The sequence below is a fragment of the Tachysurus fulvidraco genome, chromosome 6, assembly GCF_022655615.1.
Source record: "Tachysurus fulvidraco isolate hzauxx_2018 chromosome 6, HZAU_PFXX_2.0, whole genome shotgun sequence".
NCBI classification, from domain to species: Eukaryota; Metazoa; Chordata; class Actinopteri; order Siluriformes; family Bagridae; genus Tachysurus; species Tachysurus fulvidraco.
The window spans coordinates 17,977,934-17,994,446 of record NC_062523.1 but is presented as its reverse complement, the minus strand read 5'-3'; the positions used below and the strand labels follow the sequence as shown (position 1 = coordinate 17,994,446).

General features: G+C 37.9%; 1 protein-coding gene across 3 annotated transcripts in view; it reads left to right on the top strand.

Annotated features, from left to right (window-relative positions):
* Positions 1-8,192, top strand: part of ncam2 (neural cell adhesion molecule 2) — a 159,772-nt gene extending 151,580 nt beyond the window's left edge. The window contains exons 16-17 of one of the 3 annotated variants that reach the window (XM_047815434.1): positions 3,840-4,047; positions 5,864-8,192. In XM_047815434.1, the coding sequence (XP_047671390.1) occupies positions 3,840-4,047; positions 5,864-5,873 (218 nt within the window). In that variant the 3' untranslated portion in view covers positions 5,874-8,192. Of the gene's footprint in view, positions 1-3,839; positions 4,048-5,859 lie in introns of all 3 variants that reach the window. The other 2 variants (XM_027164778.2, XM_027164777.2) reach the window with 2 other exon arrangements.
* The last annotated feature ends 8,321 nt before the right edge of the window (positions 8,193-16,513 follow it).

Here is a 16,513-nt window from a genome sequence, read left to right as displayed (position 1 = left end):
TTTTGCTAGGACTATATGAGCATTATGCAACATCTGGCAATTCCATGTATGAATCAGAATAAGCAATATGCTTCTGAACGATATCTGTTTTATCGCAGTAATCACAGTCTTTTGCACCAGCTGCGTATAAGTGCTTGTGTAGTCCTTGGATAATTCATTCAGTTTAATTATTTTTTTACATAGAACATTTAGCAATGGACAGTCACATATTCAGATATACATTTAGATGTTTAATGAGCAAGCCAGAGGTTACGATGGCATGAAAACCATTCTACAACAACATCACAAAGAAACCTTAAGTGGAATGAGACTCAAACGACAAGACTATTGAGACTCTCTCATGGAAGGGTAGCGCCTGCTCTCCAAAAAATATGGTAGTAGTACTTAAATTTTCAAATTTGTGTCTGCACAATTTCCTGGAACAGTATCTTTTGAGACCAAGTATGGAACAAACTAAACACAGGGAAAGATCACAAATACTTCATACCAATTGTTAAGAATGGCGATGGAGGGACTTATTTTGAAAACATCAGTTATTGCTTCAACGATAAACTCCACTTTATATAAGAATATTCTTAAGATGAATGTCCAGCTGCTTAATATGGTCTGAAATTGGGTCATGCAGCAGGACAATAATAACAAGCATACTAGCAAACCGACATCTAAATGTCTAAAAAAAAAAAAACAAGGTGTTGGAATAACCAATACAAAGTCCAGACCGCAACACAATTGAGATGCTGTGCATAAACAAATGCCATTAAACTTCATTGAACTGAAGCAATGAAGAGTAGGTCAAAGAATCTCCAAATCTATGCTAGAGACTGATAAACTCCTACAGAAAACTTTTACGCTAAAAGGTGGTTTTATGTGTTTCTAGATGTTTCCCACCTGGTTTCTGTGTGTTGTTTTTCATTTGGTAGGAAAATAACATTGAAATCTGTTTTGGTTTGGTTTGGTTTGGTTACTTGTATGGTGATGAGGACCACACAAAGTTTGTATAAGGTCTCTCGTTCAAGTGTACTTTTTTCTGTAGCAATCATTTTGTGCAACATAACTAGCATGTAACTAACTCTTCTGCTTCAGGACAATTGCAATATGTTTCTTCATTAATCACTTTTTTTTACTTTAAACTTTACAAGTGGCATACAGTCACAGACAAAGACTACAGTCATAACCTATTTTACGGTTGTTGCAAAAGGAATGAAACTTTAAATATGTACTGTACATCAACAAAAATATGTAGTGGAAATGCTCCAAGCTGTATATTTCTGTAGGTGTTAGTGTGTAAATGTGTATGCATGGACTGATGTCCACTGCAGGGTGAATTTTTACCTCACACCCAGTGTTCCTGGAACTGGTGCAGGATCAAAAATGATAAACCTCTTAGTGAAATGATAACATGAATGTCTTTAAAAATATATTTAAAAAAAAAAAAACAAATTGAGGTTTACTTCAAATCACAAACCCTTTTGACAGCATTTAGAAGTGTCATGGTTTCAGAACTAGCAAAGCTCCAAACTTTTTTTTTTTTAACTTCTACTGAGTAATGTATCACAGTGACAGAGTCATTAAGCCTTATGCATGATTATAAGGATCATTAGCTTGTCAATCAGAAACTAGGTGCACACCCAAAGACCTCCCCTTAGTGTGAAGATTCCGGCCAGTCACGATCAATCGAGCCTGAATTATTGCTGCTCATTGCTAAGACTCAATTACCACTCAGAGTTAATTAATTGAGTGCGTTGAACCCAGATGCAGACGAATCACACCCATTTGTGGAACTTCAGGATAAGTAATATTAACGAGATGCTAAATTGAGCCTCTAATGACATTATAAATCAACAACAAATCAGTTTAAAGAACAGGGACACATTCTTCAGAGGGGAAAAGATGTAGAAAAATTAATGTACTACGCATTACGCTGTTGGGGAGATGGTTACATCGTCCATGCATCAAAAGTGAAAACCTGTCTAAAATCTGAAGTGTCCGAGTGAATGCAGTATACGCCCATTATTCACTCAGCAGTGATGTGTAGCAGCATTTAAGCTCATTCTGAAGTACTAGACTAGACATAATTGGTAAAAACACAGTTCTTTTTATCACTGCTTCTATGGGTTTGCCTTCTACTTCCTGTAATTGCTTCCATGGTACTTCAAGACCACGTGAAACCTTAAGTGTTGATGTATGCCAGGTTGCTTGAAGTGCTTCACTCCACTCTCCCAACACCCTTTCTTCCTAATTTTCTGTTATTATGCCTGGATATGTCTGCCTATAGATGGATGCAATGTTAAGTTAATGGCAGAACAGCTCTCAGCAGTCTGGGTGATTGATATGTTTAGGCCCAGAGAATGGCCTGGAAATGTTATTTTTAGATGGATTCAATCTTTGAATGCCTTTACAGGCATTACCTCATTTCCCATGAGGTTGATATGTAACATCAGACTTTTACCTGTCACAAGGCTAGTCAATCTGCCTGATTTTGAGATTTCATAGTCAAACATAGCACGGTGTAACATGGTTTATTTTTAATGTAGTGTGCCATAAAATGTATGCTAATCACAGTTTAGGCATGTTTCATAAGCTCAAATGGGTAAAATAGTGTACTTTTCTTACCATTCATTGCTATTAAATATTCAGTCATACCACAGCTACATGTTTTACTTTCTCAAATGAATCATTTCTCTTGTCTTCTTCATAATTAATTCAGATGATACAGCAAACGCAGGCTCTGGGCAATGGCAAACCCTGTTTCTTGTTCTCAGTGCCTCTAGCCCTATACCCCTATCTTCAAAAACAGAGCTTGGATTAGAAACTTTTTTTCTTCATTAATAATGAGATTATCTGGCTTTGGGTTGTACTGTACTTTGTACTTGTGTTGAATGGGAAACTGCAGGGAGCTTTCGTTTTATGACTAAAGTCAAAATAGAATTGGTATATACTCACTGTCTACTTTATTAACTTTAGTAACTGTACATTTATGTAATCATGTAATCAGTCAATCATGTGGCAGCCTCATTCAGATACAGGTCAACAGCTTTTGCCAGTGATCCTATTTGTGGTACACAGGAGATGAACCTAATCCACCTCAAGGTTTGATGTGTTGTGTATTCTGAGATGCTTTTCTTTTTACCATGCTTATACTGTAAAGAGTGATTATTTGAGTGACTATAGACTTTCCTGTCAGCTCAGACCAGTCTGGTCGTTCTCCTCTGACTTCTCTCATTAACATGGTGTTTCAGCCTGGAGACCATCTGCACAGAGGTTTTTTGTTTGTTTGTTTGGTTGATTTTTATTTTCAAACCATTCTGTATAAACTTTAGAGACTGTTATGTCCTGTAAAAAACCCAGGAGAGCAGCAGTTTCTGAAATATTCAAATCGAGCACATCTATATGCAGTGGACAAAAAAATACTGAAATATTCCCTATATTCTGATATTTGAAGAGTATCTGAAGCTCTGCTTCATCTGTATAAACTCACAACCATTCGATCAGTAGTCCAACACCATAACCACTAAGCTACCATGTCGTGTGTGTGTGTGTGTGTGTGTGTGTGTGTGTGTGTGTGTGTGTGTGTGTGTGTGTGTGTGTGTGTGTGTGTGTGTGTGTGTGTGTGTGTGTGTGAGTATGTGTGTGGAGGTCTTCTTAGTAAAGTGGTGGGGGTGTAGTTGTTAATAGCAGTCACTGCTAAGGCACAATCACTCCACATTGATCTGCACTGAATTATGCACTGATCTGTTTTGGTTACACACTTTTAGCTTGCTGCAGTATTACATCTGCTCAGTGTGGTGTTGGGTGTGAGTGCATGTGTAGCTGATGGTGCTGTGTCTCTTCTGTCTCAGCAGACTCCCTGTTCAGTAGCCTCGGTTTGGGTGCAGTAGTGGGATTGGGCATGGCAGGCTTGCTGCTGCTGCTCGTGCTGGTAGACATCAGCTGCTTCTTCCTGCGTCAGTGTGGCCTGCTAATGTGCATCACCCGCAAGCTGTGCAGCAAGAAGACCGCCACCAGTGGCAAGAGCAAAGAGATGGAGGAAGGAAAGGCTGCTTATCTGTGAGTATCCCTGAATGATTTGTGTTTTGTTTTGAATAATTCTGTGCTGTGTCCTTGCTCTCTCATCTATGCACTTACTGCTTTTTTTTCTCTCAGCTCTTAAAGTAGTTGATTTATTATTTATATGAATATTTGCCTGAATTTCTTCTTTTCACCCCATTATACAATCTCCATTGTTCTATTCAATTTACTTTGCGTCATTCTCATTTTCATGCTCTGCACTGTCTGACGGAAAGTAAGTAAAACATTTATTACATGCCGCTAGCCATAATGTGGAACATAACAGCAGGATCTTCCTCATAAACAAGTAATATGTTTATTATAAACTGCAAGCAACAATGTGGAACAAAACACCAGGATCTTCCTTATACAAGTAACATTTTGTTCCATGATATGACAAGCTGTGTATATATGGGATGGCCCAGAGGAGATATGTTCATTCTAGCAAGACTTTGACCTTTTGTGGAGGTGCTTTATCTAACTTCTTCATGTCTGCTGCCAAAAGAGTGTCTGTTCTCCAGTCATGTAATGTGCCTGTGAGACGTCCTCTAGCAGCTGAGAATCAAATCCTGTCACGTTTGCTTGGCTATGAGTTCAGAAGGATTAGGGGGCAAGATTGCCTTCAGTTCCAATAACAAGTAGAAGGGCTTTAAAAGACTTCTTTGATACTCTCTAACACAGACTGTCTGATGACCAGATAGGCCTCTTCTGATTCCTCACTGTCCTAAAGCCTCCCTTCTAATAACCTTATTAGAACCGTATTGCTCCTTGTGAACAGAGAGGCTAGCTTCCAGACAAAAAAAAAACAACAGAAAGTGATAAAACTGGCACACTGCAATCTCTTCTCTACAATCCATAAAGCCACACACTTCCTCAAAATATCATCCTACAGCTAAATATCAACATTCATATATGTGAAAACACTTCATGTCCCATGTCTCAACAGAATTGGCCTGAAATCAGTTTGGTGTCATGTAAGACGTGGTGCCTGAATTCTTTATACAAGTTGAAGTCCGGTTAGTCATGTACTGAAATACGCCGGTAAACATTATGTCAGTTAAGTCAAAGTAGAACAGTATAAACTCTGAGGAACAGAAAAGTAAAATAAATGAAAAAGATGACTGCCCACACAGCACACACTGATTTTATTTACTGAAAAATTCCCTTTGCAGACATCACAATTTCAAAAGGAGCTATATATATGCGTGTGTGTGTGTGTGTGTGTGTGTGTGTGTGTGTGTGTGTGTGTGTGTGTGTGTGTGTGTGTGTGTGTGTGTGTGTGTGTGTGTGTGTGTGTGTGTGTGTGTGTGTGTGTTTAAAAATGCATCATATGTCCAATTTAAAGAATGGAATGGATATTATAATGACTTCTGTTGGTAAAAATTAATTGAATGCCTATACAGTAGGTTACTTAGATAAAGCAAAAAATAGATGTATATGGTATTTTAGTGTGATTTTTGCTGCCACACCTGTTCAGATTTTTAGAAATTTATATTGAATCCTTAAAGCTGTTTGGTTCTCAAAGATCTTTTGGATAAATGATTATAGAGAAATATAATAATGTAGTACTGGAAAGAGTAAGTAGTGAAAGTAGGAGAAATCAGTAGGAACTGATATTTTTGTAATGAGTAAAAGTCAAAATTTTTCTGCAAAAAAAAATTCAGGAAAAAAACCAAACCAGTGTTAAATACAATGACAAAATAACTCCCTACAGTAAGTAATTATGTCTGAACTTGTGCATATTAAGCATTATTATTTTAGCAGAAATTGACCTGTAGCATGTACTGTACCTTTTTTTCTCTCTCTCTCCAGGAAGCTGCCACTAAAAGAGGAGAACGGCAAAGAGTCCCTTAAACCGGATACGATTGAGATTAAAGTTCATGGTGACAACAGCCTACACACGATGCCGGACGACAGCAAAGCATAATGGAGCAGCTGCTGTGCACTTCGGGGACATGCACAAGCTACCCAGACACCAAAACAGCAAAAACCCAGCAAGCTAATGAGAAAACAAACAAGAACATAGCTGAACAAGTCCCTTGCTAGAGACTGATTGTCAGGGGGATCCACAAAGAAACTGTGTACATATGAAAAAAAGGAAAGGCTACACAGCAGTTGTTTTGTGATACATCTTTCAGAGGAGACCTCTCTACAGAAAGGCTCTTGTTTATCTGTGATTGTTGTTCTTTCTTTTAAAGGCTGAAGCTTTGCGTGTGAATCTCTGTTACCGGAAGCGGTTTGATATGTGTTCTTTTCCCTACGTTTTCTCTCAATCCAAGCTCGAAACCATCAAGAACTTCAAGTTTCCAGAGAGATTTCATATGCACAGTCACACTATTCATCCACAAAGGAATAGATTGCATCATGTCACAGTCTGACCTCTGTGTGGGCTTATGTGTGTGTTGTGGTATTGGGTAATTATAGTGTATTTCTGTTCTTGCCTTTTGGCCACCGTGCAGCATCAACCTTGGGCAGTAGTGTTTATTAGAATGTTGCAGCTGTGACATTAGAGAGACACAAACAAGATTCCCTGTATAGCATTCCATGGCTCTGTCCACACTTCCCATGTCCACACTCTTACACTGAATTAAATACTTTGTCAATTTCCATTTGGACTGTTTTAATTAAAAAAAAGAGACAGAATTCCAAACTGCAATCTCTGTGAAATGGATCCCAGCATAGACAATAGAAATCTCCTATTTCGCTATTGTTGACACACAGTTTTTATTGTCTTTTTATTTCAGCTTATTGCCTGAAAAATTGTGTGCGTGTGTGTGTGTGTGTGCGTGTGTGTGTGTGCGTGTGTGCGTGCGTGTGTGTGTGCGTGCGTGCGTGCGTGCGTGTGTGTGTGCACATGAGCAGAACTGTATGTGGAATTGAGTGACCTTGTGGCAGTATGTTGTGGTACACTATGTGAAAATTGTATAATAAAAGAGAAAGTATAGAGGATAAATGTGAAATGCAAACACTTTGTGTTATCAAGTTTGAAAGAAATACTTTTGCTGAACATATGAACTGATGAAAAACATGATCTGCACAAGCATTTAAGTGTAAATACACAATATTACTTTTGCAGATGATGTGAACAAAGGCACCACTCATGACATGCATTTGGGTAACATCGACTTTGAATGATTTTCCATAACGCCTGCATTACTTGTTTGCATTCCTCGTTAATATTTTCATAATTGGGGCTAAGTGTGACTATATGACAGGTATGGGTCTTTTCTTCATTGCTGGCTATGTGTGTAATCTGTTCCTCATCATTTGCAACAAATAAGCTTTACCAGAGTCTGACTCATTAGAAGGGTCAGTCTACAAATAAACAAACATGAAAGACAAATATAAATGCAACAAATAATTTATAGAATCCCAGAATGACAGTATGTCCATCATTTGTTGTATAAAACATGAAACTGAAACTGAGAAGTAATGAGGAATGGGAAAAATATACTCAGTAAAGGGATTTGTAGATGCAGTGAGTCACTCTGCATGAAATCTCAATGTCCAGTCCAGCTGGTCACAGCATTTTGCAACTACTCTGATTCCCTCACTCATTTTTAAGAGGAGAGGAGAAAACCAGTGGCCAGTTGCACCAACAGTGCAGAAGCTGTTGAGCACGGTATGTATCAGATCATATATCTGAACATAAAAGATGACAACATTTGAGTATTAAAATATTAATAGTTGTCCTAAGAAACCTATAGCTTAAAGTTAACATAAAGTGTACATCAACATCCTAGTATGCGCAATGCTTGTCATAAATAAAACTTCTCATTGATTCTGTTCAGTCAACAATGCAGCTATGTGCAGAGTAAAGTGCATGGAAATCTATAAATCCATTTTGTTTTCTTTTCATTAGCTCTATAAGTCTCAGTCATGGATGTTGTATTGGATCATGTTTAGGACTATCTGGTTGGCTGGTCCTGGTGAAACGCGTCACTCTGTGTGGCACAGTATAGATCTCCAGAACCTTCTTTTAGTGGCTGTGACGCAACCCAAATTCTACACAGTGCTAGTTTTAAATCATTAAATGTGATTTATAGAAAATTTTACAAACCAACTTACTCTCAAACTTTCATTTTCACTTGGTGCAACTGGCCCTGAATTCCACTGGGTGAACTTTGGTTAATATCTCCACACTTAAAATGTGTAACCTGGTCACGATCTACCAATTAAAATTCTCATTAGGCCTTTTGAGAGCACCTGTTTGGCTGAAACTCTATCAGACTGTGTCATGTTTCATTCATCCAGATGATTTCTCCAAAGGTTACACAGCGTTCTGAGTTCCACCTGTTCTGCTTTTTAAGTATTACAACCTCTTCACTGTCGGCCCAAATAAAAGTAACTGGAATGTTTTTTACTTTTTGCTTGTCTGCTATTTGGTGAAGGGGGGTTGGGGGGGCGTTGTCCATCCATAAACCCAACCATACTTGTGAAACTCTTGTAATCCAGTGTAATTTTCAGCTGTAAATAAAAGTGTCCAGATATTAAAAAAATAATATTGTGTCTCCTTTATGAGCTACATCAGCTCTCACCACACGTCAAGGTTAAGTCCATAAACTACAGGGGATTCATAGTGTAACATTTACACAGGATCTTGTCAGCATAAAAAAAATAGGATTTAAAGTTTGGTGGCCAAACTTTGTATCTTGGGGTTATCAAGCTTTAAAGGTCACAGAGCACTAAAAAATACATAGCATAAAGATAATGGAAGATTTTTAACACTCACTTTTTCGGCAATATCAAAAATCTGATGGTGCATCATGATTAACAGAGATGTTACCAATTAATCGCTCTAGATAAGGCCATCTACCAAATAAAGTAAATGAATAAATATCCTCATATTTCTAGTTTACAGCATGTATTCATTTAAATAAAAGGGCAATATGGCCAAAATGTATTTAAACATAATATCTGATTTATTGTTTTTAATTTTGATAAAACCTAATATGCATATCTGTACAATAAGTACTCATCTGTGCCAAGTTTCCTTAAGTTATTAGGAGAGAACAAAGCAAGGATGGAGCTCAAATCTGCTTTCATTTTGTGCTAATATATTTTTCACATTCATTTTAATAAAAGTTGGTCTCCAAAGTTTTGTCTACAATAGATGACTACAATAGCTAGAATTCTTTAAAAATTAAAATAAAATAAAATAAAACCCTGAGTCAGAGGAGAAAAGTTAGAAAATGTATAATGTTCCGGCTGTGAGTCACCCTGACAATTCTATAAAAAGTAATTTATTGTCGGCTTTGTGTCAGTTAGATTTGGCAAGAATCTTTTACATATACGTCATACAATGAATCAGATACGCAAAAATGTCACCCCGCCCCACACCCGCGCACACACATATCCTTCAGAATTGAAGGAACTTCATTTTGTCCAATATGGAGGCAGAGAGGGGGGGGGGGGTGTACCTAAATCTGCAGTAGGTTATACTGCATTAAAAAAGGCAATCAGCAATCTTTTCATTTCCTGCTACTTAGCTAGCGTGCTAGCATCTAACCATAGCTGTCTAATTTCTAATGCTGTGCATTTCCTTTTTCTTGGTTCTTAAAGTATTTCACACTCAGTTATACCAGACAATTTAATCAAAAGGTTTTATTGTCATAACACTTCTGTAAACCTAAAGCGATAACAATTATAGCAGATAATTATATCTTCACACTAAATTAATTTGCATCTCAATCCAACAGAATGTAATGTTAGTACACTTATGATGTCATTGCTGTTTATTCATGCTACAGTATCTAGCGAATACAATACTGTCTTTGACCCAAACCTAAACTTCCATTGTATGTGTATTGCAGTGAAAAGATTTATCTGCAAGATGAAGAATGATAAATGACATGTGCATTGCATCTAGCTTACAACAGGATTATACTTTTTCTTGTGTTCAAGAGAGGATACAATTTAAAAATCTTTCATTCTGCAACTGTAAGTAAATATACAGTACCTCAATCTAAATCTATGTTGTATATTCTTGGTTGGTAAGATTTTATCGATTTAGAAATTGTCATGGGATGTGGAGAGCTATACAGCCATAGAAATATTAGATTATGCTTTTAAAAGCAATATAAGACATGTATGTTTGATGCTTGCACTGTTTTTTCACTCCTTCTCCTTTTGGGCATATTGCATACACAAAGATAATAGATACCAAATGCATACTGAAATACAAATAAATAATTAAACTATAACACTAATCTGCTGCAGTCAGTACTAGAAAACATCAGGGAATGTTTGATAGACATATGCATTGTTAACGTCTGCCATTAAACTACTCATTTCCTTTAACTCTGGAAGCCAATACCATTTTCTGTATTGTGTTAGTTTATTATATAATGTCACACATAGTAAAGCTCAAGCTTTCAGAAAATTCCCAATTGTTAACATCAACCCTAATGAAGTTAATAGTCTAATGAAAATGTTAGTCCTCAGGAGTTCATAAACAATCATTTCATCTACTGTATGCTTCTATGTTGTTATATATAACTAAAATATTAAGCAACATAACTAAATAGCAGTCGTTTATTCACATTAAACACTGTGGTACAGTAGAAACTTGAAAAGTGCCAATTTGGAATTTTATTAATTGAAATATTGTATTTGTTGTTGATGTCTATTCTGGCCTGTTGTTGTCTATTCTGGCCTGTTGTTGTCTATTCTGGCCTGTTTTATGTACTGGCTTTAAGGAGATTAATTTCAAGAACCTTTGCAGCAATCCAGATTTATGTAAAGCTGCTATGTGAAAGTGACCGTTAAAAATTCTAAACAAATAAAAGTTTATTTTAAAGATAAGTCAAAGTTCTTTTCTTTACAATCTTGGTAAACATCTAAATGAACCCCCTTTTGTGGTCTATGGCCCTTCTTTCCTTATATGGTCAATGTTTCCTGTTCTAGTTTCCTGTTGCCAAACACTCTTTTTTTTAAATTGTGTCCCTTTAAATGCTGTGGTGCATATCTGTGTTATTTTTTTTTTCTGATGGGTTTCTGATTATGGATTTTCTTAATTTGTGTTTTGACTCAAATCACACTTTTTTTTAGAATTCTGCAAAGCATTGACATGTGTGTAAACTGCTGGTTTAATGGTAAATTTCTCTTTAATGGTGTATTCTAGCTCTGTGTAGGAAGGAATTAAACAGAGCTTAAGAAACTAACAGCAAACAAAAAGGGGATTGTCAGAGGGACAGGCATCAGTCGACTCATTAGTCCTGTGGGTTTGTGCTTAATGAGCCATGACTAAGCCTTGATGCAGTCTCCTCACTGAGTGTTATGACTGCATTGGGTTAATTCTGTTTAGGTGTGATGCACTTCACTTGCTCAATTTTGCTCATATTTTCGCTAAAACAACAGTACTTTAAAATGATCTAATATATATATACAGTATATTGAACATATAAAAGTATAAAATATATATTGCCTGACCAAAAGAAGTATTTTGCTATGATTATTGCATTTGCCATGACATAAGTTTGATAAGTCTATGCAATGTCACAACATATATTTCTGCAGAGAACTGCAACAATTTCTCACCAATCCTTTTGCTATTGATTTTAGGAGAGTTTGACTGCTGCGTAAAGTCTTCTACAGCACATCCCAAGTTCTCAGTATGGTTAAAGTCTGGACTCTGGTCCATGTGTGAAAATGATGTTTCATGCCCACCGAACCATTCTTTTGACTCTGATAAATTCTGGTAACATAAAATCTTGGAACATGCCTGTACCATCAGGAAAGAAAAAAAATCCATTGATGGAAAAACCGGGGGGCACGGTGGCTTAATGCATGTTTGCCTCACACCTCCAGGGTTGGGGGGTTGATTTCCGCCTCCGCCCTGTGCGTGTGGAGTTTGCATGTTCTCCCCGTGCCTCTGGGGTTTCCTCCGGGTACTCCGGTTTCCTCCCCCGGTCCAAAGACATGCATGGTAGGTTGATTGGCATCTCTGGAAAATTGTCCGTAGTGTGTGAGTGAATGAGAGTGTGTGTGCCATGCGATGGGTTGGCACTCCGTCCAGGTTGTATCCTGAGATAGGCACAGGCTCCCTGTGACCCGAGAAGTTTGGATAAAGCGGTAGAAATGGGATGTGGTAGCTCAGTGGTTAAGGCGTTCGACTACTGATCAGTAGGTAATTAGTTTGAATCCTAGGTACACCAATAAGTCACTCTGGATAAGAGTGTCTGCTAAATGCTGTAAATCTAAATATAGAAAATGAATGATGGAAAAACATGGTCATTCACTATATTCAGATAGTCTGCTGACCTCATTTTTTGAGTATATAATGTTGTTGCACTGAGACCTGACATTCTGATCCAGCTGATCATAGCACTACCCCCACAGGCTTGCACAGTAGACACTAGGCATTATGTGTGCATCACTTCATCCACCCCTTTTCTTACCCTGATGCCCAAATCCCTTCCTGATCCTGAGTCTTTTTCCTCACTACCCTTGGACTCAGCCACAGATAATTTCCTCTCATCTCTTTCCTCAACTATGGACTTCCTCTGCCCTATGTTCACTAAACCCAAGAAAACTTCTTATTCTGCTCCTTGGCTTTCAGGTGTGCTGCGCAACAATCGAAGAGAACTAAGATCATCAGAGATAAAGTGGAAGAAATCACAACTTGACGCAGATCTTGATTCTTACTGAACACTTCTTGCCAAGTTCTCCTCAGATGTGACTTCTGCCAAGACTTCCTTCTACAAGGAAAAGCTTGAAGCTTCCTCACATGACCCTCGGAAATTCCACAACATCATCTCTTCTCTGCTCAACCCCCCGTCTCCACCTTCTTCATCCTCCCTGACTGCAGAAGACTTCTTTCTACCGGGAGAAGATTGAGGAAATCTGCCAGACCTTCACTTCAGCCCCGACTGCACTTACATCTCAGAGTATGGATTCCCCTACACCTTCGTTGTCACATTTCTAAACTGTGGCAGCAGAAGAGATTTTACAACTCATCAAGTCCTGCAATCTTACCACCTGCCCATTGGATCCACTCCCTTCCACTATGCTCCAGACCATCTCGCAAGACCTTCTGCCATTAATTTCCACTGTCGTCAATAGATCCATAGCATCTGGTCAGGTACCAACTCCTTTCAAGAGAGTAAGGGTTATTCCCATCCTAAAGAAACCTGCTCTGGATCCATCAGACAACAGTAACTACAGACCGGTATCACTTATCGCATTTCTTTCAAAAATTCTTGAACGCATTGTTTATAATCAACTGTCTGTCTATCTCTCACAGAACAACCTCCAAGACCCCAACCAGTCTGGCTTTAAAACAGCTCATTCCAGAGACTGCCCTTTTGGATGTCTCTGAGAAGCTACATGCTGCTAGATCAGCCAAACTGTCATCCATCCTTATCCTCCTTGACCTTTCAGCAGCGTTTGATACGGTCAACCACAAGACTCTCTTATCCACCCTCAAGAGTCTTGGGATTTGCGGATCAGCTTGGGAACGGTTTGCTTCCTACCTGGAAGGACGCTCATATCAGGTAACATGGAGGGTAGTGACATCTGCTCCACGCAGACTCTCCACTGGTGTCCCACAGGGCTCAGTACTTGGTCCTCTTCTTTTCTCCCTGTATACTCACTCTCTTGGTGAAGTTATTTCCTCGCATGGGTTCTCTTACCACTGCTATGCTGACGATACACAACTTATCTTCTCTTTCCCACCCTCAGATGCCACAGCTTCTGACCGGATCTCAGCATGTCTGGCAGAAATTTCATCATGGATGACTGCTCATCAGTTAAAGCTCAATCCTAGCAAAACTGAACTGCTGTTCATCCCAGGTGATTCATTCCCAGGTCATGATCTTGCTATATCCTTGCACAACGATCTGATCTCCCCATTCAGCCACAGCTCGCAACCTTGGGGTAACCATGGACAATCAACTGTCCTTTTCCTCTCATGTTGCTAATGTGACTCGCTCATGTCGGTTTCTTCTCTACAACATTAGAAGGATTTGGCCATTTTTCTCCACACAGGCTGCTCAGGTACTTGTTCAGTCTCTTGTCATTTCTAGACTGGATTACTGCAATGCACTGCTGGCAGGTCTACCTATGAACGCAATCCGTCCTCTGCAAATGATCCAAAATGCAGCTGCCTGGCTTGTTTTCCACCCGCCAAAGTTCTCGCATGCCACCCCGCTGCTGCGATCCCTCCACTGGCTTCCGGTAGCTGCACGCATCAGATTCAAAACACTGAGGCTGGCCTACAAAGCCAAAAATGGACCAGCTCCCTCTTACCTCAAAGCCCTCAGGGGTAAATATGGACTTGTCAGAACCCATGACCATTTTCCATTGCTTCAGATATTCAGTTTTTATCATCCCAAAGCAAATCGAAGCCTTTTTTTCTGATTAGCCACACTGATCATTTGTTTTCTTAAGGCTGCACAGCAGTTTAGTCCCAATCCTTTGAGTTCTCTTTGTATTTTACATATGAATGTTTTAAAATATTGTCAGAAATAAGGAAATCTATCATATTGTTCTTTACCTCTTAAATTCTTTTAACTCATGTACTTTTGGAAAATTCATGTGGAAGCTCTGATTTAATTTAGATAAATAGTTTGCTGGTTCATTGTGTATATTTAAATGTAATATTCTCTGAGAATTTTTACTCATAGGTGCTTCTGGACCCTATTTACTGTTCCTTCTTTTTCTATTTTACCCTTGCAATCTGTCGAAATTTTTTGCACACACGATGAATCGACACATGCTGCTACATGATTTGTCTGATCCCTGTGCCCTCTGTTTCTATAACATTTACATAGATTTAATTAAATGAAATTAAATGTCTAATTAACTTAAATATAATTAAATGTCTTCTCCTTCATGAAACCATAATCTGATTGGCTTAATGTAAGTAATGCAGCGACCACACACACTTGGGCTAATTTGAGCTTCAATGAATGTTTAACGCCACACAATGAGCCAGAAAAACTCAGTAAAAGTCAGAAGTACAGCTGAAGTGGAATTACATGGATGTCTTACTGAAAAAGGTAGACAGCAAACATCAGCATATAGTCATTCTTTGCATGATAAATAATAGGGTGTTCTAAAGTTACAGTATTGCAGAAAGTCAGATCACCCACTTAGCAGGCAGATGTTGGTCATCTAGATCAGCATGCAACTGGACCATCATGATCATTACTTTCATTTCACCTTAGATAGCAAGCAAATGCTAGTGAGTTAAATGTGTTTTTTTTTTAGGTAGGAAAATAAAAAAAACTTGTTATGCACATTGATAAGAGTTCACCCAAAAACACCTTAATTCCATTCTTACCATCACAGGCTTAACATTTCACAATGCAACGTTACATTATTCTCGGTGTGGATGTTTTAAAAAGTCAGTTTTATCTATTTCAATTCCTTTTACTTTTAAAAAAGGTGAAAGTCTGTCTATTTTTCTTACATTAATGCAGATGGAATGAGAGCGAACATGGTGGAAAGGTCAATATGTAATGAGAGACAAAAAGTCCAAGCCAACACCAGGTTAAAGGAGGTCAAAGCAAAAGAGCTAAAACTTGTAAATAGTCTAATAAATATTCTTTTGCCTCTCCTTTCATTGTATATAAAGATGGTGTTTGCTAGTATTTTAGTAGTTAATTGTACCCTTTTACACTTTTACTTGCAATACTAGCTAACATTTCATATTTATACAAGCATGCTCATACACACACACACACACGTACGCGCGCGCGCACACACACACACACACACACACACACACACACACACACACACACACACACACAGGACCTCATTGTTTTCCACAGTGTTAGCACAGCAATCTTTCTCATTGGAGCACGAGCTCCTATCAGGGTTAAACTGTAGAAACCTCATTGTTTATGTTTCTGTAAAAGCTTGTTTAGGTTTGTAAGAAATAAATGAAGCCTTAAACTGATTTGAATGCAGTCAAAATAGTCATGCTAATATAAGTCATTTTGAAAAAGCAACAGGAACAATGAGTTCTCAAGTTTATTTTTCAGTCTTTTACAATGTCTTTGTTGTTTAGTATAATATAAATAAGGAATAAAGATAATATTCCCAGAAATTGTGTTTTCATTTCATTATAAATAACTGATTTTAGTTCAGAAACATAAAGTGTGAAAGATAAAGTAAAATAGAACTAATGTATGGTGCTGTGGTACTGAAGACTTGGTCTTGAGATTACAAATCAGTGGTCTCTGTGCTGTTATATATAATAAAATTTACTCTCTTGTCTCAGGCTCAGCCTACGAAGAGTTGAAATTTTTTTCCAACATCACCCAAGATCCTAACATCATTTTCATGAACATGTAATTTGTCATTTTTTCATTACAGAACAAAATGTAAATCTCTATCTCTGCATGTAGACATATTCAGTATGCACTATAAATTTCAACTGACTATAATACTACTTCTTCTTATGTTCAAAATAATATAGCACAGTACATTTAATGCACAGCAGTATTTGATCTGAGAA